Source organism: Oncorhynchus clarkii, chromosome 9, assembly GCF_045791955.1.
Source record: "Oncorhynchus clarkii lewisi isolate Uvic-CL-2024 chromosome 9, UVic_Ocla_1.0, whole genome shotgun sequence".
In the NCBI taxonomy this organism is placed as follows: domain Eukaryota; kingdom Metazoa; phylum Chordata; class Actinopteri; order Salmoniformes; family Salmonidae; genus Oncorhynchus; species Oncorhynchus clarkii.
In genome coordinates, this window is record NC_092155.1 from 14,150,397 (window position 1) to 14,174,860 (window position 24,464).

The following is a 24,464-nucleotide window of genomic DNA, read 5'->3' on the forward strand; positions in this document are numbered from 1 at the left end:
AGGTGAAGATTGGTGACATTTGTAAAATGTTTTCGTAAACTAAATAGCCGTTTCTTCGAATCATTGACAATGACGTTTTTATTATAACGAGCAATTTTAGAAAAATGTCCTAATGCGGCGTGTTTTGAAAATAATGTTTATTTTTTTTAATAATTGTTTTAAATTCCACTACATAACCTATTTTAGGCATATTATGATTATGTCCCAATTGTGTATTGATATGGATTTAGGCTACTTCAGCTGACAACCATTATTATTGACTGAATACTAGATTGTTGCAATTAATTACAAGACGATGTTAATTTTAGTTTACAGCTGTACCACCTATCTATAGAAAGGGAAGTTTTTATGTTGCACGTGACGTAAATGGAATTTCCCTGATCGCTGGGTTTATTTTGGTTTCCGCTAGATAGCACAGCTTCAAAGTCAAAATGGACTATATCGTAAAAATCAATGAAAACTAAAATCTGCTTTTTGGTCTTAATTTGACGTTATGGTTAGGCATCCGGTTACCAGTGTGGTTACGGTTAGAGTAAAGGTAAGGTTTTTTAAGTAAAAATGTAAGGAGATAAATTGTAGAAATAGGCAGGGTCTGTGACTTTGTGGATGTGGTAACTAGTGACGACCGTTAATTCTTGTTTCTTTTTATCGTACAGCCTGGTGTATCTGCGCACTTATGTTCTTTCACAGAGCTAGGGATTTTACGATAGCATGTTGTTGTTATGTACAAGTGTGTTCAGTCACTTTGAATCTGATATTTATGTAGGTTTATAACACATTATTCGAAAGCACCAAAGATATTTAATAAAGTATTAAAAGGCAACTGTCAGTGATATTACCGATAATAACCAATTTAAATCGTGCGTGTTAATCTGCCTACATGATTACCTTTGTCGCAGATACTCCAGCCTTTATGTTGTTGTGTCTGTATAGTGTCTGTTTTGAAGCCCACATAACTTCAGACAATACTTTCTACAGTAGCCTAACTCAGTCGCTCAATTCACAAACTTTCTTGTATAATATTACCAACCTTTGCTATCGCTCGTTCACGTCGTTTTTTTGTGTCACGGTACTTGTGAACTTTGGACTGCATTGTTATATGATTGCAGAAGGCAAAACCAAGTTATTCAAATACTAGAAATCGAAACTGAGAGAAGCAACTTCGGGAAAAGGATGAATGAGGTTAGATAATTATTTTGTTGAGTTTGTTCATAATATTATTTAAATATAGCCTACAATTAACTTTGTAAATTAATTAAACTATTATAGCTGTTGTTGTGGACGATGCTGTGTTTAGAGAGTGTGTTAGTACCTGTTATAATTCTGTGTTCATAACCAAGTGGTGGTAGGCCTTATTATTTAAGGTATAAATAACAATTGGATGCATTCACGTGGTTTAAACTCTTTGAGAAACGGCGATTGGCTAATGGCCAACAACAAGCTGGGTCAAAGATAAACTAAAAATACATTTTCATGGACGTAAACAAATGATAGTTTTCATAAACTGTTAATAGACTGCTGTTTAAAATAATGTTTTGTTGTTGTATTTAACTGCCGAAATGCTGTTATCGAGGTAATTTCCTTAGTAAGTGACTTCAAAAAAGTTTCAAGTCAAAGATCCTCCAAGTCAGAGTTACATGTGGGAAACAAAATTGTTTTGCCCGAGTTGTGACGTATCACCACAGACCTTTGACCTTTACAACCAAAAGATGACAACAAATTCGTTTTTGACAACTACGATATGGATAATCAATATGGATAATTTAGCTAGACCATATTGTTAATGTTAAGCAAGCTAGCAAAGAGTATTATTAGCAACGTAAATAAATAAAATAAAATCTTATTGGTTGATGAATTGTTCCGACTTCAAAAGCACTTGAACACAATTTCTGGAAAGGTGGATTTTTAAAAGTAGAAGCTCAAACTGTTTGTGCACAGACCTGGATAGCATGACAGAACTCTGCAGGATGTCTCTGCAGTAGATTGCAACTCCACCCCCTTTGGCAGTTCTATCTTGGTGGAAAATGTTGTTGTTGGGGATGGAAAATTTCAAAATTTTGGTGGCCTTCCTAAGACAGGATTCAGACACAGCTAGGACATCAGGATTGGTGGAGTGTGCTAAAGCAGTGAATAAAACAAACTTAGGGAGGAGGCTTCTGATTTTAACATGCATGAAACCAAGGCTTTTACGGTTACAGAAGTCAACAAATGATAGCGCCTGGGGAATAGGAGTGGAACTGGGGGCTACAGGGCCTGGGTTAACCTCTACATCACCAGATGAACAGAGGAGGAGTAGGATAAGGGTAGGGCTAAAGGCTATAAGAACTGGTCGTGTAGTGTGTTGGGGACAGAGAATAAAAGGAGCAGATTTATGGGCGTGGTAGAATAGATTCAAGGCATAATTTACAGACAAGGGTATGGTAGGATGTGTTAAAGTGTTAAATAAGTCAAATATATTTCAGATTTTAGATTCTTCAAATTTTAGATTCTTCAACCCTTTGCCTTGATGACAGCTTTGCACACTCTTGGCATTCTCTCAACTAGTTTCACCTGGAATGCTTTTCCAACCGTCTTGAAGGAGTTCCTACATATGCTGAGCACTTGTTGCCTGCTTTTCCTTCACTCTGAGGTCCAACTCATTTCAAACCATCTGAATTTGGTTGAGGTTGGGTGATTGTGGAGGCCAGGTCATCTGATGCAGCACTCCATGCAGCACTCCACTCTCTGATGCAGCACTCTCCTTCTTGGTAAATTAGCCCTTACACAGCCTGGAGGTGTGTTGGGTCATTGTCCTGTTGAAAAACAAATGATAGCCCCACTAAGCACAAACCAGATGGGATGGCGTATCGCTACAGAATGCTGTAGTAGCCATGCTGGCTAAGTGTGCCTTGAATTAAAAATAAATCGCTGACAGTGTCACCAGCAAAGCACCATCACACCTCCTCCTCCATGCTTCATGGTGGGAACCACACATGCGGCAATCAGCCGTTCACCTACTCTGCGTCTCACAAAGACACGGTGGTTGGAACCAAAAAATATCAAATTTGGACAACTCAGACCAAAGGACAGATTTCCACCGGTCTAATGTCCATTGCTCGTGTTTCTTGAACCAAGAAAGTCTCTTATTCTTATTGGTGTCCTTTAATAGTGATTACTTTGCAGCAGTTCGACCATGAAGGCCTGATTCACGCAGTCTTCTCTGAACAGTTGATGTTGAGATATGCCTCTTACTTAAACTCTATGAAGCATTTATTTGGGCTGCAATCTGAGTTGCATTTAACTCTAATGAACATATCCTCTGCGGCAGAGGTAACTCTGGGTCTTCCTTTCCTGTGGCGGTCCTCATGAGAGCCAGTTTCATCATAGTGCTTGATGGTTTTTGCGACTGCACTTGAAGAAACTTTCAAAGTTCTTGAAGTTTTCGAAATTGACTGTATTAAAGTAATCATGGACTGTAGTTTCTCTGCTTATTTGAGCTGTTCTTGCCATAATATGGACTTGGTCTTTTACCAAATAGGGGCTATCTTCTGTATACCACCCCTACCTTGTTACAACACAACTGATGCTCAAACGCATTAAGAGAAGAAATTCCACAAATTAACTTTTAACAAGGCAGACCTGTTAATTGAAATGCATTTCAGGTGACTACCTCATGAAGCTGGTTGAGAAAATGCCAAGAGTGTGCAAAGCTGTCATCAAGGTAAAGGGTGGCTACTTTGAAGATTCTCAAATATAAAATATATTTAGATTTGTTTAACCCTTTTTTTTGCTTACTACATGCGTTATTTCGTAGTTTTAGTGTCTTCACTATAATTCTACAATGTAGAAAATACAAAAAATAAAGAAACTCTGGAATGAGTAGCTGTGTCTAAACTTTTGACTGTTACTGTATATATATATTAGTGATGCACCGATATGATGTTTTTGGCCGATACTGATATGTGATATTTTCCTTGCCAAAAAAACGATAGCGATAGCGATAACCGATATATAAACAATGTTAGCGGCCTTTTAAGCATTCTGGTTAAATAGTTAACACACACACATGGACACAGCGGTCTAAGGCACTGCATCTCAGTGCAAGAGGTGTCACTACAGTCACTGGTTCAAATCCAGGCTTTATCACATCCGGCCGTCATTGGGAGTCCCATAGGGCAGCGCACAATTGTTCCAGTGTTGGACGGGGTAGGTCATCATTGTAAATAATAATTTGTTCTTAACTGACTTGCCTAGTTAAATAAAGGTTACACACCCACCACATTGACCAAAATGTTATTTTGTTGGCATTTATATATGTCCCCATTACCAGTAGATCATAATCAAAACCTATTTCTTTCACTTACTTGCTGTGCTATTTTATTGTTCATTTGTTCAGTCGTTTCATTCTCAACTAGGATTTCATCATACGTGTCAAGCAGTAAAGTTTCAGCTCTGTCTGTCCGTGGCCTCTTCCTCGGTGCCCACTGTCACTGTGTCCATTTCCATCTTGTCCAGCTGTGTATGTAACATTTCACTTTAACTCTGTTTCTTGTCTTTATCAAAGTAGCAGTCCTTGTACATAGCATCGAGCATGGTGGCAACACAGTAAAGAAAGAATGCCACCGAATCGCTTGTTCACAGCCTGTGTCAGCAGTTTTGTTGAGCAGGCTTTTCAATGCCATCACAGAGGGTATCACATCTGCTGCAGGCACAGTTGATGAGCTTATTTCTCAAGTCAGTTGTTTGTCAGCTAGTGTGTTCATGTTTCCAAGTTTCAAACATGTTCTCAAATGCGATTGAAATGGCAGCAGTGGTATGACAACCAGCACATTCATGAGCATACAATATGACTTTCCTCAGTACGAAATCCTCGACGACCCACTGTGCTGTCGGACTCAGCATGCTCATGGGGCTGATATCGATGGTCCAAATGTCAGTCGTGAAGCTAATAGCACTGACACTATTACTGTGTAACTCCGGTAGGGCAACGTCTGAAAAATAGCGCACTTGGTGCTCGACCAGTCTGCGAAAGGCAACATCACCCACGACAGAGAACGGTTGATTGTCAAGGGCAATGAATTTCATTATCTTGGCATTAATGGATTTCGCCTTTGAATTTTATTACTCTTTCAAATGACTGCTCGACAAGTTGACTGCTCGAGCCACACAGCAGACATTGTGGGCTAGGTTAGGAATGCTGTGTTCTAAGTGCAGAGAAACATTTTACGTGGCGTCATTACTTCATGTACCTACGTTATATAGGTATGTACCTACGTTATATAGGTATGTACCTACGTTATATAGGTATGTACCTACGTTATATAGGTATGCACGTCAACTTTGACATGGGTTTTACACATCGCCGTTAAATTAGACATCGGGTCGGTGCCGATGTTGGCATTGTTAGCTAATATCAGCCGATTCCCATATGTTCCCCGATATATTGTACATATATGTAAATATATATATATATATTTTTTTTTAGCTAAACAGGTGGGGCCACCTGCCCTGAATAACGGAACATCACTGTAAATTACCAGTTGGAGGGGCGTTCAAGTGGGGTTTTCCCAGTCGTATGTGGTAAATACCAAAGTCCCACTTGGGCTATGAATACTGCTTAATTACCTAGATGAGTCTTGCGAGGCCATCCTTCCAAATCTCATCTCGTTGACCTATAGATCTATGCTGATATGGTTGTCATTGGCTGACATGGGCAAATCAAAGTTTATTGTTACACAGACACAGATTTGTAGATGTTTCACAGCGAAATGCTTGTGTTTCTAATTACACACATAATCTAGAAAATAATAATAATAAATATATTAAGTTATTCATATTTTATATTAAATAAACAGGTTCACTCTCTCGGTGTCTTCTCTCTCAATTTTCAAATTCAGTATCAAAATGCTTTATTTGCATGTCAAAAATTCCATGTGTATTGTCTCTCATTCTCTCTCTCCCTCCCCCTCTCTTTCCTTCTCTGTCTCCCACCATCTCAGTGAGTTTTGACATCTACCCAGTCCCATGGCGTCTGCCCTAAGCCATCTCTCTCCAATGTCTGTAAGAGTGAGAGAAGGATGGAGTGATAATGGAAGAGGAGAGGAGCAGGTGGAGGATGAATTTGCGTGTTCCGGAGTGCTACGCGGTGCCCTGTGGTCCTTCCATCCCTCAGTGGAGAGGATATTTGGGGTGTCCTTTACGATCGGTAGAGAGGAGGATGCTGTGTTACCCCATGATGGACAGATCTGGCTCAAACTAAAAGGAGTGAGGAAGGACGCGGTGGCTGCCAAAGTAAGAAATGGCGCTTATTGTTGTTGTTTTTAACTCCATGTTTTTAATGTTATGTTAACTTGTTTTGAGGTTGAGGTTATGTGTTTTGCATTAATGCAAGATGGTCATTTCCTATATGTGTCTCAACTTGGGCCATGCGTTTTTTCTGATCACGTCATCTGACCAGGGAAAACTCCAAAACTTACTCTATGTTGTAACATAATATAGTATTACATCTTTCTCTCTCCCCACTTCCTCCTCTCTCTCATTCTCTCTCCTCCAGTTGTTTGTGAAGGGAGTTGTGAACCAGGAGGCCCAGCAGGAGGTTCCATATCCAGGTGTCCTTCACTGTGTGTTCTGTGGAGCCCGAGGGCTGTTCATGGAGTGCCTGATCAGAAACACCTCTGCTTACATACTGGTAAGAATAGACAAATAGACAACACACACACATACAGGCTGCACACACACACACACAAACACACACATAGGCACTCAGGAACACACACACAAAGTTGATCAGATGGATGATGTAAAGGAAGGAAATGCACATTAGAGGAGATGGAGGTTGTGGGTTTGAGTCTTTATTTATTCGATTTTTTATTTAGCTAGGCAAGTCAGTTAAGAACCAATTCTTATTTACAAAGACGGCCTACCCCGACCAAACCTTAACCAGGACAATGCTGGGCCAATTGTGCGCCTCCCTATGGGACTCCCAATCACGGCCGGTTGTGAAACAGCCTGCAATCTAACCAGGGTCTGTATTGGCGCCTCTAGCACTGAGATGCAGTGCCTTGGACCTCTGCGTAACTCGGGAGCCCCTAAGTCTCTTTAGAGAGATGGCAAGAATAGGGCTAAAGTTAAGATTATCTAAATTTCTTCCCATTTCCTTTCCTCCAGGTGGGTTCCCCAGGCTTCCTACTCATCTCAGGACTGGCAGAACCAGTGGTCAGGGCCTATTCCCTCATCACAGACCTGGTGAAGAACTACGAGGTCACCCAGGGACGAAGAACCGAGCCTGGCGACAGAGGATCAGGCGAGACCCTGGATTCCCGTCGGGCCTTCAAATCCCTGATGGAGAGATGGGAGGACAGGCACACTCTGGATCTGCTGGTGCTACCAGGGGTGGTGAAGGAGACTCTACTGGATCTGGTGAGGGAGTCTGGGCTGGGATCCAACCCCGGTCCTGGGGGCTCGAACCTCAGTCTTGGGGGGTCTAGAGACAGAGCGGGTCTAATGGACACTGATAGCCAGAGACGATGGGACAACCAGTCAGGCTTGGAGATACTAAAACTTATGGATACCAGAGTAGGGACCAGAGCTGGAGAGGCTATGGACATAGAGGGAATTCAGGGGATTTCCACATCAAGGAGAAAACCTCCTGTAAATTCCACCCACAACCAAGACCCTGGTCTACGGAATATTGGGCAGCTTTCTCAACAAAAGACGTTCACTAGCTTACATGTACAAGAAAGAGAGATGGGCAAAGATTGGTCACAGAGAGCGATAGAGAAAGACGCAGCACCTCGACTTCCCATCTTCCACTCTTTCCATCAAACCGAGGAGGAGGGGCAAGGATGTTCCCAACAGGAGGTAGAGGATGAAGAACAGGGGGAGGAAGGAGAGGGGGAGATGTTGTCAGTAGGGAGTAGGGAGGAGTTTGGGCTCTTGCTGAAGTTCTTCACGGCTATGGGCTATGCAGAAGATGTGGTAATGAGGGTCCTGGCCCGGACCGGACCCAGAGAAGTCTCCCAGATTCTGGACCTGGTCCAGCAAGAACATGACCGGACCGGTCTGGCCATGAACCACCCAGTGGAGATGGAGCACACAGAGGTAGAGGAGAGGGAAGCTAAAGGAGTGAGAGGAAAGAGAAGCAGTATAGATGGAGGGATGGGAGTGGAGCTGGAGGGAGGTGTGGAAGAAGGGGCGGGGAGTAGAGAGGAGGGGAGAAAAGGCAGGGAGAGTGGAGGGTCTACCGCTAACCTGTCTGAAGATTCACTGAAGGAAGGCAGGGAGAGGGGCGAGGGCGGCATGGAGGGAGGTGAAGGGGGGAACGAGGAGGATTTTGTCCTGGGAGTTGTGAAGAGGGCCGCAGCCAGTTGTGGATACACAGAGGAGAAGGTAGCAGAAGTGTACAGTATGTTACCTGAACTGTCCACACGCCAGCTACTCCTGGAGCTACAGAGGGAGGGAGCCAGAGAGACAGAAGCTGCATCCCAGGACCAGGTACGAGACGAACCAAGAGAGGTGGATGAGGCTGTCTCAGAGCTACAGAGAAAGGACAGAGCAGGAGACAGGAAGGAGGAGAGAGGTAGAGAGATGGAGGCACCAGCACCGCAGTCCACTGCTACTGAGAAGAGAGGAGAAGAAAGAAAGAGTGTGAAAGGAAAGAGTGAAAGGAAGACCAATGAGGTAGGAGTGACCGTGCCGAACCAAATCGGCGATGGTACAGTTAAGGTTGAACCAGATCTGGCTCAATGGAATGCCATGACAAACCAGATTCCGTTCCCGATTCACAGTCACCAGAAGAATCCCACACAGACACACACCCCTCATCGAGCCAGCCCCCCTTTAGTCACAGGGCCGCCTCAGCCCACTTACCCCAACACACTACCCCCACAACCCACCTACCCCAACACACTATCCCCACAACCCACCTACCCCAACACATTACTCCCACAACCCACCTACCCCAACACATTACTCCCACAACCCACCTACCCTCTCTTATTTCCCCATCAACTTGTTTACCCTCCCACCCAGCCACCCCAGACCACCTTACCCCCCACCCTTACCATGAATAACTCCTCAACAACCAGAGCGAAGGAGAAACGTGGTCTCTTTCCCCTAGCAGTAGAGGGAAGGGATCTCCCAGCCCTAACAGCGGTGGCTGTTGATAGACGAGGTCTCCCGACCATGGCAGCAGGGGCTGTGGTGACAGGGCAACAGCGCTTCATGGAAGGCCTCCAGACTCCATTTGACCTCAAGCTGACCGACCAACCAGGAGACCCGGGACTCAGGATGGTCATTATCGACGGCAGCAACGTTGCGATGAGGTGAGTATGAGGGAATGTGAGAACAAGAGAAGTGAGTACGAGGGAATGTGAGAACAAGAGAGGTGAGTACGAGGGAATGTGAGAACAAGAGAGGTGAGTACGAGGGAATGTGAGAACAAGAGAGGTGAGTGCGAGGGAATGTGAGAACAAGAGAAGTGAGCGGATGAAGGGATAAAATAAATATGTAGAAAATGTAACCGCAGACAAGAATAGCAGGCAAAATGTTGCAGTTATTCATGCGATCATTAATGTAGTTATTTATGTTAACGCTTTCATTGAAAGCAGTGTAGAAAGAACAGCAGCATACATACCTGTATGGCCCCTGCAGTACTTGAATCCACAGCTGTTTTAGTGGTAATGCTATGCTCTAACTGACAGCTAGCTATAGTTTACATGATTCAAAGCACATACTTAACTATACAAAGTATCAGTATTTTACAGTATTTAATTAGGTTTTATCCCACTCCTTCTCTATAGTCACGGGCTGGGCCATTTCTTTTCGTGCCGAGGCATCGCCCTGGCGGTGCAACACTTCTGGAACCGCGGGCATCGCAGAATCAGTACCTTCCTGCCCCAGTGGAGGCAGAAGAGAGACCACCGGGGCAAAGGTAACACTATACGTCTGTCTGGAAATCCAGGCTTCACATCCACCTAGCTCTTTCATGTCATCGGTTGTATCAATTCAGTTTTCAATTAAGTTACTTCAGGAAGAATGTATATGTATTTTTCTTTAGAATAGACCCCCAACCCTGTTTAGCCCCCTAAGTCATTGATTAATGGTGGTAAATGTGTGTGACTGTGTGTACTACATTCATAAAGGAGAGGTTGGTGTGTCTGTGTTATTTTCAGAGCAGCACTACCTTAGTGAGCTCCAGAACCTGGGTCTGCTCTCCTACACCCCCTCCAGAGAAGTCCAAGGGAAGAGGATCAACTCATACGACGACAGGTTGTTCTTGTCGCTCTCCTCTGTCATACAATAGATCTGCTTGTAAACTGCTCTTATACTAAATATATATCTTGTTTGTAAACCGCTTACAAACTTTATCAGAAAATATCTACCTTTGAAAAGCTTATAAACTTTATCTGCTTATAAACTGCTTATTAACTTTAAGGTCTACTTATAAACAGCCAAAAACAGTGTATAAACAACTTATTAAAAAAATAAAAACATTCACATTCAACAGACAGCTGCAGTAAGTGACTAATGAACGTTATTTCAGTTTTTTACAATTATACATTTACAGTAGAAGGCTTGTTAATATTCTCTAAACGGATGAAAAGACCTCCCCTTTACACTCTTCCTTCATCCCTCTTCCTTCATCCCTCTTTTCCTCCTTCATCCCTCTTTTCCTTCATCCCTCTCTTCTCTGCAGGTTCCTGCTGCAGCTGGCCCAGAAGACCGATGGAGTGATCGTGACAAACGACAACCTCAGAGACCTGCTGGATGAGTCTCAAGTATGGTGCGAAATCATCAAGAAAAGGTGAAAGAATGAAAGAAAGAAAGAATGAATGAGATGGAGAAGATACAATGGGCACGGAATATGATTTGTAATTTAGTATGTTAGGAATTGTCAGAAACATTTTCATAAATAGATTTTGGATAGATTTTTGCCTATCGTTAGAGTGCAACAATATCATTGTCACTACCTTAGTGGATTTGACCACTAAGGTAAACCTTGTGTATGAACCAACACCCCTTTGATTTGAAATGTATCCAGTCAAATTGGTCTCATATCCGCCGTAACCTCAGTTTCTGTTCATTACCCAGACTCCTCCAATACACGTTTGTGGGGGATCACTTTATGGTACCGGATGATCCGCTGGGCCGAGGGGGACCCCACCTAGATGACTTCCTACACTCCCAGCACAGGTAACAAACACACATCGAGCCATACACTCATACACACACAAACCCATACATGCACACACACACACACACCCTTCATGATACTTTCTTACTCTGTTCATTTCTCCCATATTAAAGAGCAACTGCTCCTAAAAAGCAACTTCTCTTTTTGAAATGTGTGTATTTGACATCTATATTAGTCAGAAACATTCTAGTATTAAAATGTACTACAATGTGTAAATAGAATAATTTTGGTCATAAAGTCAGTCTTGACCAAAATGTAGATTTGCGAGATGAGAGGAAAAAATGGTATGTCACAGACTGAAGGGTACCGTAACAGAACAAAGGGTACCTTAACAGAATGAAAGGTACCGTAACAGTTTTCCATGGGTTGGGTTTATTTCAATCCTGCCCACAGCTTGCAGCATCCAAGTAATCATCAGTTCGGAGCAAAGCTGCATGCGACTTGATCATAAATGCCCGTGGTCAATTTGGTTTGACATTCCATATCCCTGCCACTTTTGAGAAAATGGCCTGTAGATGTTTTTGGTACACCTACTGGAGAGCTCTTCTTTGCCTACACCCATTCAGCATCGTTCACACCCTCTTAAGCCTTAGCCCCACCCATCTCTAAGGATTTACAGTGTAGTAAACAACCAAAGATCAAGACTAAAAGTGGTGAAAGTGGTAGCAAAAAATATGCTTTATCTAGTCCTTGGCCTATATCCTAATCTGATTTTGGTGCAGGTCATGTTGTTCTTCACATTACCCTCTATGGTAAACACTATTTTTTTGTTAAATGCGCAGGATACAGAAGGTGTAAATGGTACTGTGAGATGGTTACTTGCATAGTGGAGTCTTTTGTTTAGACATGTAGCTAACTAAATAATGAACCATAATCCCAACTCGTATTACCATGATCTATGCATGAATCTGCTGGCAGCTAGCTAAAGCTAACCAATTATGTTCAATGATAGCCTGTTGACATTAGGCTATAACTAGCAATGCAAATGTATTTCTGAGATACAAAAAAATATTACTACACAGATCATACACGTAATGCTAGCGAGCGAGACAGCTAGCTAATGTTAGTTGGCTAATAGTACGCTTTAAATGAAAAGGACTTTCTGACTAAAAACATTAGAACCATATAATATCTGAAAATGTAGCTAGACTCTTACCTGTATACATGAATGAACGTTTCTCCCTCTGTCATGGATGCCATGGTTGCCCTTAGTTAGAAGATGTAATCCAGAGACAGCTGTTTTATACAACAGCCTCCTGTGTTCTCTTTTTGACTCTTTTCGTATTTGGCAATCATCTCTTGGCTTCCACCGGGCATTCCACTGATTTCTAAACTCGGTCAAATTATTCCATTTCAACAACACTATTGATCACCGTTTCTTCTGTTGACAGTGATGGGAGAAGTCTACAATGTCTGGTTCAATTCAAATGTTTTTATCTAAATCAGGAATTCCGTCATCGTCTGATTAATTTTCAGAGTCAACATGAGATACATGAGATATATAATCCTCCAGACTATAGTCCACCAATACTTTTTACCACTGATCTTTGCCGATGGCACTATTAACTTCAGGGCAGCAATGCAACACTTTTTCAGTTCTTCATGATATCTTTCAAAAAAATCTGTGGTAGAAAGGATTATCCACACATACTGAGCAGTGCATGTTATAGACAGAAGCATGCTACATGGCAGACCAATCCAAAATCTTCTCTTGACATGTCCAGCCCATCCATTATCTCAGCCAATCATGGCTAGCGGGAGAATTCCTGTATTCTTCCGTGGCTAAACCAACTAGGCTCGTAATTTAACAATTGTATTTGCAGATGCCATACAAGTTTGTTATTAAGGCACTTTAAAGTTCACCTGTTCCAGACGGCATTTCTGCCAGAAAATGTATTTTGATAAAAAATATAAATAAAACGTTCAAATGCCTCTCCTGTGAAGTAGTGATGTGCAACATACGCCTAGCTTCTTGAAACGAGTCACAGTTGGAGAAATTCATTTACAAATATTGAAAGCATTTAATGAGGCAACTAAAACATGTGTATCATGAAAATATTGTCCCATTCACATTGTGTTATTTGAAGGTCAAACCAACTTTTCCACGGTCACACACCAGCTGGCTGAATTGGCTGAACAATTTTGCAAACTCTTCCCACCTGCAAATACACACAAGAGACACCCACATCAAACCACACCCCAAAACTAACTCACATTTTAATTAATAAGGATCCGCCCCTTTTTTTAAAAATGTTCACCTAAAATGACATACCCAAATCTAACTGCCTGTAACTCAGGCCCTGAAGCAAGGATATGCATTTTCTTGGTACCATTTGAAAGGAAACACCTTTGAAGGTTGTGGAAATTTGAAAGGAATGTAGGAGAATATAACACAATAGATCAGGTTAAAGATAATACAAAGATTTTTTGTACCATCATCTTTTAAATGCAAGAGAAAGGCTTTAGTGTATTATTCCAGCCCAGTTGCAATTTATATTTTCGCCACTAGATGGCAGAAGGGTATGTGCAAAGTTTTATACTGATCCAACGAACCATTGCATTTATGTTTTGTATCAAAACTGCCCAAATGTGCCTAATTTGTTTATTAATAACTTTTCATGTTCAAGACTGCACTCTCCTCAAACAATAGCCTGGTATTCTTTCACTGTAATAGCTACTGTAAATTGTTAGATTAGATTAACAAGAATTTAAGCTTTCTGGCAATATCAGATAGGTCTATGTCCTGGGAAAGAATACGTTAGCTCAACTGTCCCGTACCGATTCCGAAGAAGTTTAAGTCATGGCCGCTAGAATTTCTCAATAAACCACATCTAAAACAATGCCAAATCAGGAAACACGATCTTCCTTTAACAGCTATACATCCCTCTCTATCTCTCTCTTCTCTTCTCTCAGGCCTCCTGTCCCAGGCAGTCACTCATATGCAGGCGTGGCATCCTCCTTCCACTCTCCCCGAGTTCCAAGGGCCCAGACAGAGGTCCTTCAGTTCCGTGACTGGACACCAGGGGTCGTTGTGGAGCCAGAGCCCAGCCAGGCCAGGGGGAATGGGCACGCTAGGGCTGGACGCGGTGGCCCAGGGATGGGCCTTGGTCTGGGGCTGGGAGTGAAGAGGAGTGCAGAAGAGACCTCCAGGCTTAGGGAGAGCCTATCCCAGGTGTTCCCAGGACAGGATAGCATGGTTACTCTGGTGCTGCAGTGTAATCCTACAGTGACTGACATCAATTCACTGTCACACTTTATACTGGAGCAGGAGAGTGTAGACTGAGAGTAGTGTTTTTGTGTGTGTGTGTGTGTGTGTGTGTGTGTGTGTGTGTGTGTGTGTGTGTGTGTGTGTGTGTGTGTGTGTGTGTGTGTGTGTGTGTGTGTGTGTGTGTGTGTGTGTGTGTGTGTGTGTTCCAGAGAAGAAGATGTATTAATGTATTTTATTTCAATGTTTGATTGATAAGTCTCAGTTCATAGACCGACGGGGCTAACATTGTTTCTTAATCTATTTCTATCGAATTAAGTTTGAAAACAGGACCAAAAATCGGACCATATTAATCTTATGGACAGGGGCGCAACTTTCACTGGGTTTTTTATAATTGCACTGTTTTATCATTGCAGTGTGATACAAAACGTGGTTCCAGTATGCTTTACGGCCATGCAAAAGCCTCACAGCTGTCGGGTAGGCTGTTTTCTGGTTTCAGCTAGCTGGATTTCGGTCTGCACAGACAACATAGAGCATACAGACAGCATGTATGAAAACAAATCTTCTGAAAGGCTAGCATATAGGACCAGCACAGGAGAGATGAACAGAGGCAGCTTCTGTCTGTGTTGCACTTTTTCTAAGAGTTGTAAAAACAAGCAGAACAGAAACTGGCTACTCCTTAGTTGACTGATCTAGCTGTGAAGGTAACTGCTGTTTGACAGAAAAAATAATATTCTCAGTGCAGCTAGTAGTGTAACTGGCATGTTACATTAGCTAGTGTTTCATCATCTCTTGACTGAAGTGAATGAACTGCTAGTGGCTTGTTAGCTCGCTAGTATCTCCCACAGCCAGTTCAGCTCTAGCTAGCCTCTAGCTATCTGTCTGGTAGCAGTATCTAACAGCTGTTGTTTGTTTGGAAATGTTTTGTAGCTTTTGTTATGTCCCGTTTCAACAGAAGTACATTAAACTATGTACCATTGTACCATTAGTTAGCAGAGCTAGCCAAAAGTTGGCTAATGTTAGCTAGCTAGCTTTTCTTTTGCCTAAATCACAGTAGACTTGAACCAACCGATGAAATCAGCGGCCAAATGATTGACGACAGATATTGTGATGTTTTTTCAGCACATTGTTTGTTTTTATTAGTCAGTACAGCAATGTAACGTTATTGATCTGTCAGTTTCCCTAGCTAATTCCCTACTTTTCACACTGACACAGTATAAACAGCTCTACAGGCTGCACTGTCATGGTGCACAGTCAGTACACAATACTATGCTCATCATGTCTTAGCATGATCAGTTGGTGGCAGGTGTCCCTGCAGTGTTAGACAGCCATGGAAGACTAGTCTAGAGATCTCAGGTGAATTTTGCAGTATTATTTAACAATCAGTGAATAAATACAGTTCCATCTTGAGTTGATGAGTCGGCTAGTCTGGGATCTGGGAATAAGGGTAATTTCAATTGTTTAACCATTGATTCTATTCCTGGTATATATATAATGTATAAAGGTACCCCAATGTAATTCTTTGTCATGCCTCATCTGAGCGGGATCAGATGGTGACAAGGGTCTCAATCAGGGTCAGGTAGCCAGGGAAGACCAGTCCGTGAGGGAGCTGAGGTGATTTATTGCAGATACATGACTTCATTTTCTCTGTGCAGCATACACTGGACATGCAAGACGCTTCAAAGATTAGAACTATTTTAAGACAGTCTGACAAGCCTTTAAGGTTGATTTCCAAACTGTATCAAGTGTTGATAGAGGCTTTTCCCAATGACACAAAACATGTAAAACAACAATGTGAGGAGGCCTTAGAGACGCTATTGATGATGATGACTGGATACAGATATGTTAGAATGCTCAGTCACGTTCATTTCATTTCAGACAGAAATTACTGCACTTTAAGACCATCCGTGGAACATACTATATGCCAATGAAACTGAATATCATGCACTCAGAAATGTATTTATTCTGCTGGAGGTGTAAGACACAAAAGGGGACATATTTGCTTATGTTGTGGTCTTGTGAAGGCTGGCTGAATTCTGTCAATGACTATGTTCTTTTATCTCAGGATGTCAACAGATTCTCCCTTCCCCTTGTTTTTGTTTGCTTGGAAATGTTGATACTGGAGACTATTGTCAGAAGAAACTGTGTAACCTAGCATTTATAGTGGTTAAGAAATGCTTTGCCATTCATTGGAAGGTTGGTTATCCTCCCAAAATGGATGGAAGAAATGTCAAGTTATGTATCACTAGATTGGATTTATTAAAATATTAAGGGTATACTGTGCAACTTTCATAAGGTCTGGATGCCTTATATGGAATACTGTATGACAAAAGGAGTCTGTATTGAAAACATGCCCACGTCAGGGGAGATACCTACTTAAGTCAACCCTAGCTGCTAGGCTGCTCAGTCCTGGCCCTGGGGGTCTGCCGTAATGTTGGTTGTCACTCTGGCCTTGGGCTAACATAGCTGAAACCTATAATGAATGTTTCCTAAAGCTGAGTGGAGTGTGTTGGTTTGGGGTGCAGCCGGATGGTGGACCCTAGGGGCAGGACCGGGTGACCCAGCTATACTGTGTGCAAGTAAAAAGAGCTCTACATCACTATTAGACCTTTTTTTTTTAACTAGGCAAGTCCGTTAAGAACAAATTAATATTTACAGACGGCAAACTCCAGCCAAACCCGGACTACACCCTATGGGACTCCCAATCACAGCCAGATGTGATATAACCTGGATTTGAACCAGTGACACCTCTTGCACTGAGATGCAGTGCCTTAGCTTTAGATGCCCCCAAAAATGAGAGGACCCCCCCCCCACCAAGTTATGCCCCTGCCTAAGGATATTACTGCAAAAATAGTTTGTACCCTATTATTTTAATGCTTTAGGCCACTGTTGTATTTTGTGGATGTGATGACTAGTGTTGCTAAATTCAATGTACTTTGCTTTTATTTATTAAACATAATATTACAGTATGATAATATAAAGTTGCTGATGCTCAACTTCAAATCAAACATTTCAGACTGAAAATTTAACCTCTCAACTTTCTAGAGTTTTCCCAGTTAGTTAACACTATCAACGTTTCCCTTTACTGTGGGAATTGTGATCAAATCAATGCAATATTAGCCACTTTCACTACAAAATAACAAAACATAAACTATGCAAGAGATTTTGGCAAAATGCATCGGAGTAGGATTCTATTGCATTGACATGCACGACGCAGCCCCGTACTCTACACAAACCAGTCACATAACACATAACCAATCAGAGCTGCAGTAGGCCTAAATGCAAATAGACCGTTGCCATATATGGATCTGTGCCGTTCACTTTGAACCTGGCTGTTTTAACAGCATGAGCGGTCGTGAGTAGATGTACTTGTTTTGAGGTCAAAGCGAGAGCTACGCGTAGCAACGTTGGCACATTTGTACATATCCTTTGCTAGTTAGTGAGCTATTAGCCCAGTTATAGATCATTTGAATTCAGCAATTTGGAATTGATTGCTTCATAAAAGAGCACAAATTGTGTGCATTTCTAGACATCTTTGAAAAGTGAGTCAGGTAAAGAGCTTTTTTTTTGTCTTAAAGGGGCAGTATTGTATTTTGAGACAGGCTTCAATAACCTAAGGAGCCAATAGGCAGAGGGTAGCATAATTTATTTGATTCTCTGTAATAATGGTATGGAAATAATAATGCATTTTCTTTTGTAAAGTGGTTTCTTGCATCAGTCACCTTGTCTGAAGGACAAGTGGATAAACAGGTTAATTTCAAGCCCTGCGTGTTTTTTTCCCCCCAAAAGTCTCATGGTATGTAGGTCTACATTGAACACCACACATTTGCTGCTTCTGTAGGCTGAACGGTAGAACAGCCATTTCCATGTTAAAATCTTATTGGATGCTTGGTCTCCATTGTTTTTGGTAGGCCTACATTATGATCAATTCGCCACAGTAGCCTACTTGACCACTTAACTTAAAGAGAGTACAGCCTCAGTGTTCATGTTGGAGCGAACCATTAAGGTGAGCTGAGCATTAAATAGGTCTATTTGCCAGGCTGAAGTAGCAAGGACATGCAGTTGACAGTGGGAGTTTCTTTTTTTGCTGGGTTTATATAGTGTAATTGTGTTACTCTTTAAACTGTTCCTTCAATTCTTTGTATGTTATTGTGAAGTAGAAACATCTAGGAGCAACAGCTGTGAAGTGGTAGGCCACACAAGCGGACAAATCTGGGTTTGGCGGATGCCAGGAGAAGGCTACCTGCCCCAATGCATAGTGCCAACTGTAACATTTGGTGGAGGAGGAATAATGGCCAGGCCCCTTAGTTCCAGTGAAGGGAAATCTTAACGCTACAGCATACAATGACATTCTAGACGATTCTGTGCTTCCAACTTTGTGGCAACAGTTTGGGGAAGGCCCATTTCGGTTTCAGAATGACCCGCGTGCACAAAGCGAGGTCCATATAGAAATGGTTTGTCAAGATCGGTGTTTAAGAACTTGACTGGCCTGCACAGGGCCCTGACCTCAACCCTATCGAACAACTTTGGGATGAATTGGAACGCCGACTGCAAGCCAGGTCTAAACGCCCAACATCAGTGTCTGACATCACTAATGCTCTACATTATTACTACATTATGAATATTATTACAATAAACCAATCAATTACATAATTAATCGATAAATTACATAAATCATGAAGTTACTCATTTTCTCCCTATGGCGACTGTGCCCATTAAACCTACTTGAGTAAACATAGAGATGCATCCATTTCCACTTTAACCCAGAATGTAAATAGAAACACACACTTTTCATGTTATGATAGTTTACACTTAGAAACTGAGAAAAAAAAGAAAAAAACCATTGAACCAATAACAAGAAAGCTGAAACATTTAGACATATCTTGGAATTATTGTTTGAACAATAAGTGTGAAAACAATCCAGAAGCAATTTGCCATTATAATGTATCAATAATATTTAACTGTTGTTGGCTACTGCGTATAAAGAACAGGATATGTACAGTACCAGTAGTTTAAACACACCTACTCATTCAAGGATTTCTTTATTTTTACTATTTTCTACATTGCAGAATAATAGTGAAGACATGAAAACTATGAAATAACACATATGGAATCATGTAGTAACCAAAAAAGTGTTACACAAATCAAAATATATTTTATAATTTAAGTAGACACCCTGTGCCTTAATGACAGCTTTGCACACTCTTGGCATTCTCTCAACCAGTTTCATGAAGAATATTTTTCCAACAGTCTTGAAGTAGTTCCCACATATGCTGAGCATTTGTTGGCTGCATTTCATTCACTCCGCGGTCCATCTCATCCCAAACCATCTCAATTGGGTTGAGGTCGGCTGATTGTGGAGGCCAGGTCATCTGATATAGCACCATCACTCTCCTTCTTGGTCAAATAGCCCTTACATAGCCTGGAGGTGTGTTTTTGGTCACACTATGCACAAACCAGATGCAATGGTGTATCGCTGCAGAATAATGTGGTAGCCATGCTTGTCAAGTCAGCCTTGATTCCTAAATAAATCACAGACTGGGTCACCAGCAAAGGACCATCACACCTCCTTCCCTCATGCTTCACGGTCAGAACCAAACATACTGAGATCATCCGTTTACCTGCTCTGCGTGTAAACAAAGCCACGGCGGTTGGAACCCAAAATCTCTCATCAGACCAAAGGACAGATTTCCACTGGTCTAATGTCCACTGGTCGTGTTTCTTGGCCCAAGCAAGTCTTCTTATTTTTGGTGTCCTTTAGTAGTGGTTTCTTTGCAGCAATTCAACCATGAAGGCCTGATTCACGCAGTCTCCTATGAACAGTTGATGTTGAGATGTGTGTGTTACTTGAACTCTCTGCTACCACGCGGCAAGCGGTTCCGGAGTGCCAAGATGTAGTTGTGATGGTCGTTATAGATGACAGGTAAATGTGTAGTCAATTGTATATATATGGCCAGATACTGCAGTAACCCTTTATCACTTGTACTAAAGTGGCTCTAATCTCTCAAAAGAGGAAGAGAAGGTGAGATTCACCTGCTGCAAGATGGCTTCCTGTACGTCAGGATCAGTCAGGTCCATGTTCTGGTCCTTTGGGGTCAGCTTCACGCTCACCACCTGCTGTGTCTTCTTCACTAAGACTAACAGAGACAGATGTAGGATCTTAATTTGAGCAAGTTTGCTACAGCAGGAAAATAATCTTGCAGCAACAGGAAATGTGAATTATTATCTGGATTATAATTCATTTACATTTTGTAGGGGTTGATACATTTTTTGTAAAGTCAAAGGGGAAATTACAGTAGCTATAGATAATGCTGTCTAACCTATCTGCATGATGAAACAATCCGTAGTAAACTATTGTTTTGATTGTGGACTGATTGTATTATTTAGTTTTATGCAGCACAAACTTTCTATCCAAGCTGCGAGAGAGCGAGAAGAGAGCTAAGGATGGCTGTAGGCCTACAGGACAGATGTTTATTAAAAAAATAGATTGGTTAATGATTGGTATACTGTTTCATTGAAAATGTATTTTACAATCTGCAATGCTTGAATTTTCCAATACGCCAAGCAACATTCAAAATAGCAATATTGCGCCACCGTAGAGCTACAGCTTTGTGAAACAAACATTAATCTTAACATGAGAAAATTAAATAAAAATAAACATGTATCCATTAAAGCAAAGCTATAGGCTAATACCAACCTGGACTCAGGGGTAAACGTAACACAGTAAATGTAAATCTGGGACACTAATTAGTGTGATATGTTACATTTCGTATGGTATGTATTAATTTGTGGATCATCCATTCCATATGATATGTTACGAATTACAATTTGTACAATGTTACAAAATGCAACTCGTACAAGATAGAAAAATGTATGATATGTTACGAATTACAATTTGTTGGGCCTAACATTAGCTTGGTTGCTAACGTTAGCTAGGCTAAAAGTTGAAGTTCGGGTTAGGTTAAAAGGTTAAAGGGTTAGCTAACATGCTAAGTTGTTGCAGGGTAGTTAAAAAGTAGTATGTCGCTAAATTAAATTAAATGCTAAAGTTGTCTGATGAGATTCGAACACTCAATCTTATTTGCTTGACATTAGTATTATACGCCCACCCATCCACACCAACTACTAGGACCATGCCCCAGGACTACCTGACATGATGACTCCTTGCTGTCCCCAGTCCACCTGGCCGTGCTGCTGCTCCAGTTTAAACTGTTCTGCCTTATTATTATTCAACCATGCTGGTCATTTATGAACATTTGAACATCTTGGCCATGTTCTGTTATAATCTCCACCCGGCACAGCCAGAAGAGGACTGGCCATCCCACATATGCTCTCTCTAATTCTCTCTTTCTTTCTCTCTCTCGGAGGACCTGAGCCCTAGGACCATGCCCCAGGAATACCTGACATGATGACTCCTTGCTGTCCCCAGTCCACCTGACCGTGCTGCTGCTCCAGTTTAAACTGTTCTGCCTTATTATTATTCGACCATGCTGGTCATTTATGAACATTTGAACATCTTGGCCATGTTCTGTTATAATCTCCACCCGGCACAGCCAGAAGAGGACTGGCCACCCCACATAGCCTGGTTCCTCTCTAGGTTTCTTCCTAGGTTTTGGCCTTTCTAGGGAGTTTTTCCTAGCCACCGTGCTTCTACACCTGCATTGCTTGCTGTTTGGGGTTTTAGGCTGGGTTTCTGTACAGCACTTTGAGATATCAGCTGATGTGCGAAGGGCTATATAAATAAATTTGATTTGATTTGATTTTGATTTGATTTACTAGCACTAGCACCACATAATTTAATAGCCTATCGATAGGCAGCCGTGTGGGCGTCACAATTTCAGAACCATGGACAGCGATCAGTAGACTATACTTTGTGAGTGGCTGACGCATTAGAGTTTTTTTTTGGGGGGGGGGGGTTCAGAGAAACAGCGCTATGCCAGTGACACACACACTGTGTCATGTAACTCACCACTGTAGCAGCAAAAGGGAAGTGTCGTCTCACATGTGTAGTCTGCCCATTTGCCTGATTTACCAATCACCGACACACAGTTCCCGTAGCGATTATTGGGTGCTCCTGAACGCCAGAATCTGAATGAAGAGTTACTCTGGTCCGACCAGCTCCAGTCTCTGAACAGGCCGACCCACGCCAGTTTCCCTTCGGTACCATGTTCCCTATCTTCCTGCTCTCAGCCAGGTTCCTCACACTGGCCATGTCTGTGTAGTGATGTCTGCAGTAGCTCTGCCCTTCATCCCATGTCATACCTTCATTTGACAAGATTAACCTCTCAGAAATGTTGGTTGTCTTTCCTGCAATTATTGAATGCATTCTTGATGTCAAGGTGAATATTTCTCAAGAAATCTATACTTGTTTTCAATAATGTTTATATGGTGTCACTGCATATGCATGTTAGAGTATTTGTTAAGTTATGATGTAATTTCCTATTTTTAAAATGTTCTGATTGTACAAACAGAGCTGTAAACACAAAGAGTAACATTTTCTCACCGTCGTAGCTGATCGAGTAGTATTTTATGATGCAACGGTCATCCCACCACGTCCCATACTCTCCTGTCGCTACACAGTGGTGATCAGGCAACCATCTGAACTGTCCCAGTTCCTAAACTCAGTCTCTCCATAGTAGTCCATATCTTCTAGAGACCACCTCCAGCTGTTAACACCATTATACAACCCTATCCAGGCTGATCCATTAGAACCACTGTCTACAGTGTTGATCAGTCTGTTCATATCCTCCATGTTGTCTATGATGACCAGGTCAGTGTACTTCTCTCTGCAGTAGGCTTGTGCTTCAGTCCAGTTCTTGCCCATGTTCACAAAGTGATACTCATGAGCAAGGCATGAGGAGAGAGTGTAGAGCCCTGTGGAGAAGTCCATTATCTCATTCATATTTTCACTGTAGTGTCTATGTGAAGAACGTTGGTTCACCCAGTGAGGACAATTAAACCTGCAGTAGCAGTGGTTTAACAGTTAGCGTTGGGAGTGACCCGGGTTGTTCAGTCGCACACTTTAACGCTGCGCAAACGTCTGTGCACGGCCCTGTCCCCGATGCGAATTTGATAAATACTCGAAGACTACGCCTCGCATCTTGGAACTCACTTGACGATCTTACAATGTTCAATGAAAATGAAGCTTGCAATTGTGCTTTCTGCCACGGTGCTCTCCATGCAGTGTGACGCAAGCATAAAAAGCTGGTAACTTTTCGACCAGCATACCTCTCCATATAAATGTTTCTACCAAACAAATGATGATATTTTCTAAAACTACTGTAGCCTATAGATATCCATTCCAGCTCAATATGTGAAAATACTTGTAAATGGAAAATTCTGCCAGATAAATGTTGTCAACTAAAATCTAAAATCTGGATTTAAAAACAAAACCTTAATAAAGACACTGACCAGAGAGAAACAAGACCAGCACCTTCTTGTCCATGACATAATAACAGACCTCTTGTACCTACAGACCAAAGGTGAACACATTTAGACATGATTGTTTCATCCTCATCACCCTTAAAATATGATACATTTTATGAATTATGTTGTTATCACTTTTGTAAAGAAAACCTGCTAGCTTTCCTCTGTACTGGTGAAATGTCCTTACCTGATGTAGTTCTGTGGAGTCTGTTCATCTGAACCTCTCTCTGAATGGAGCACTGTCTAGAATCCCTGTCAGAATAAAGTTGTTGACAGTACACCTATTCATCTCTGTGTTCATCACGTTTTAGTGTGTTAAAGAACACGTCACCATTCTCTGTACCACCAGTTCACAACAGAGACAGTCAAATCAGTAATGAATATGACAGACCTCTTGTACCTACAGACCAAAGGTGAATACATGATACTCGAATTGTCATTGTAGTCATCCTCATCATTAGTGGCTTAGTACCAATATCGATAATGATATGGTTTGACATCGATATGAGAAAGTCATATTGTGATATCGGTTTATCCTTGCTTGTGAGCTACACTATTATGTAAAATAGCATACATGACTGTTCCCGCTGGCACAGAACCCTCACAGTGACTCCACTTAACAAAGATAACTGCCTGCTGATGGGCCTTCAACTGGCTTCC

The 24,464-nt window shown here is 41.8% G+C and overlaps 1 protein-coding gene across 3 annotated transcripts; it reads left to right on the forward strand.

The window, feature by feature from the left end:
• The first annotated feature begins 927 nt into the window (after nucleotides 1-927).
• On the forward strand, nucleotides 928-17,359 carry LOC139415925 (KH and NYN domain containing). 3 transcript variants are annotated; one of them, XM_071164102.1, is made up of 10 exons: nucleotides 961-1,182; nucleotides 5,465-5,559; nucleotides 5,979-6,270; nucleotides 6,533-6,667; nucleotides 7,147-9,302; nucleotides 9,780-9,910; nucleotides 10,152-10,248; nucleotides 10,676-10,783; nucleotides 11,071-11,172; nucleotides 14,087-17,359. In XM_071164102.1, exons 3-10 carry the CDS (start codon nucleotides 6,004-6,006, stop codon nucleotides 14,454-14,456), a joined length of 3,366 nt encoding a protein of 1,121 aa, XP_071020203.1. In that variant the 5' UTR covers nucleotides 961-1,182; nucleotides 5,465-5,559; nucleotides 5,979-6,003; the 3' UTR covers nucleotides 14,457-17,359. The 3 variants fall into 3 exon arrangements, 2 of the variants coding, with proteins under 2 accessions (XP_071020202.1, XP_071020203.1); XR_011635041.1 differs by lacking the exon at nucleotides 5,465-5,559 and having other exon boundaries at nucleotides 928-1,182; nucleotides 10,157-10,248; nucleotides 14,087-16,670; XM_071164101.1 differs by lacking the exon at nucleotides 5,465-5,559 and having other exon boundaries at nucleotides 928-1,182.
• Nucleotides 17,360-24,464: the final 7,105 nt, after the last annotated feature.

Bases quoted from the DNA above. Each gene is read 5' to 3' on its own strand.
- LOC139415925 (XM_071164101.1), top strand. From the start codon at position 6,004: ATGGCGTCTGCCCTAAGCCATCTCTCTCCAATGTCTGTAAGAGTGAGA. The intron at 9,911-10,151 runs GTAACACTATAC...TGTTATTTTCAG, and splicing joins GAGAGACCACCGGGGCAAAG to AGCAGCACTACCTTAGTGAG. The intron at 10,249-10,675 runs GTTGTTCTTGTC...TCTTCTCTGCAG, and splicing joins ATCAACTCATACGACGACAG to GTTCCTGCTGCAGCTGGCCC.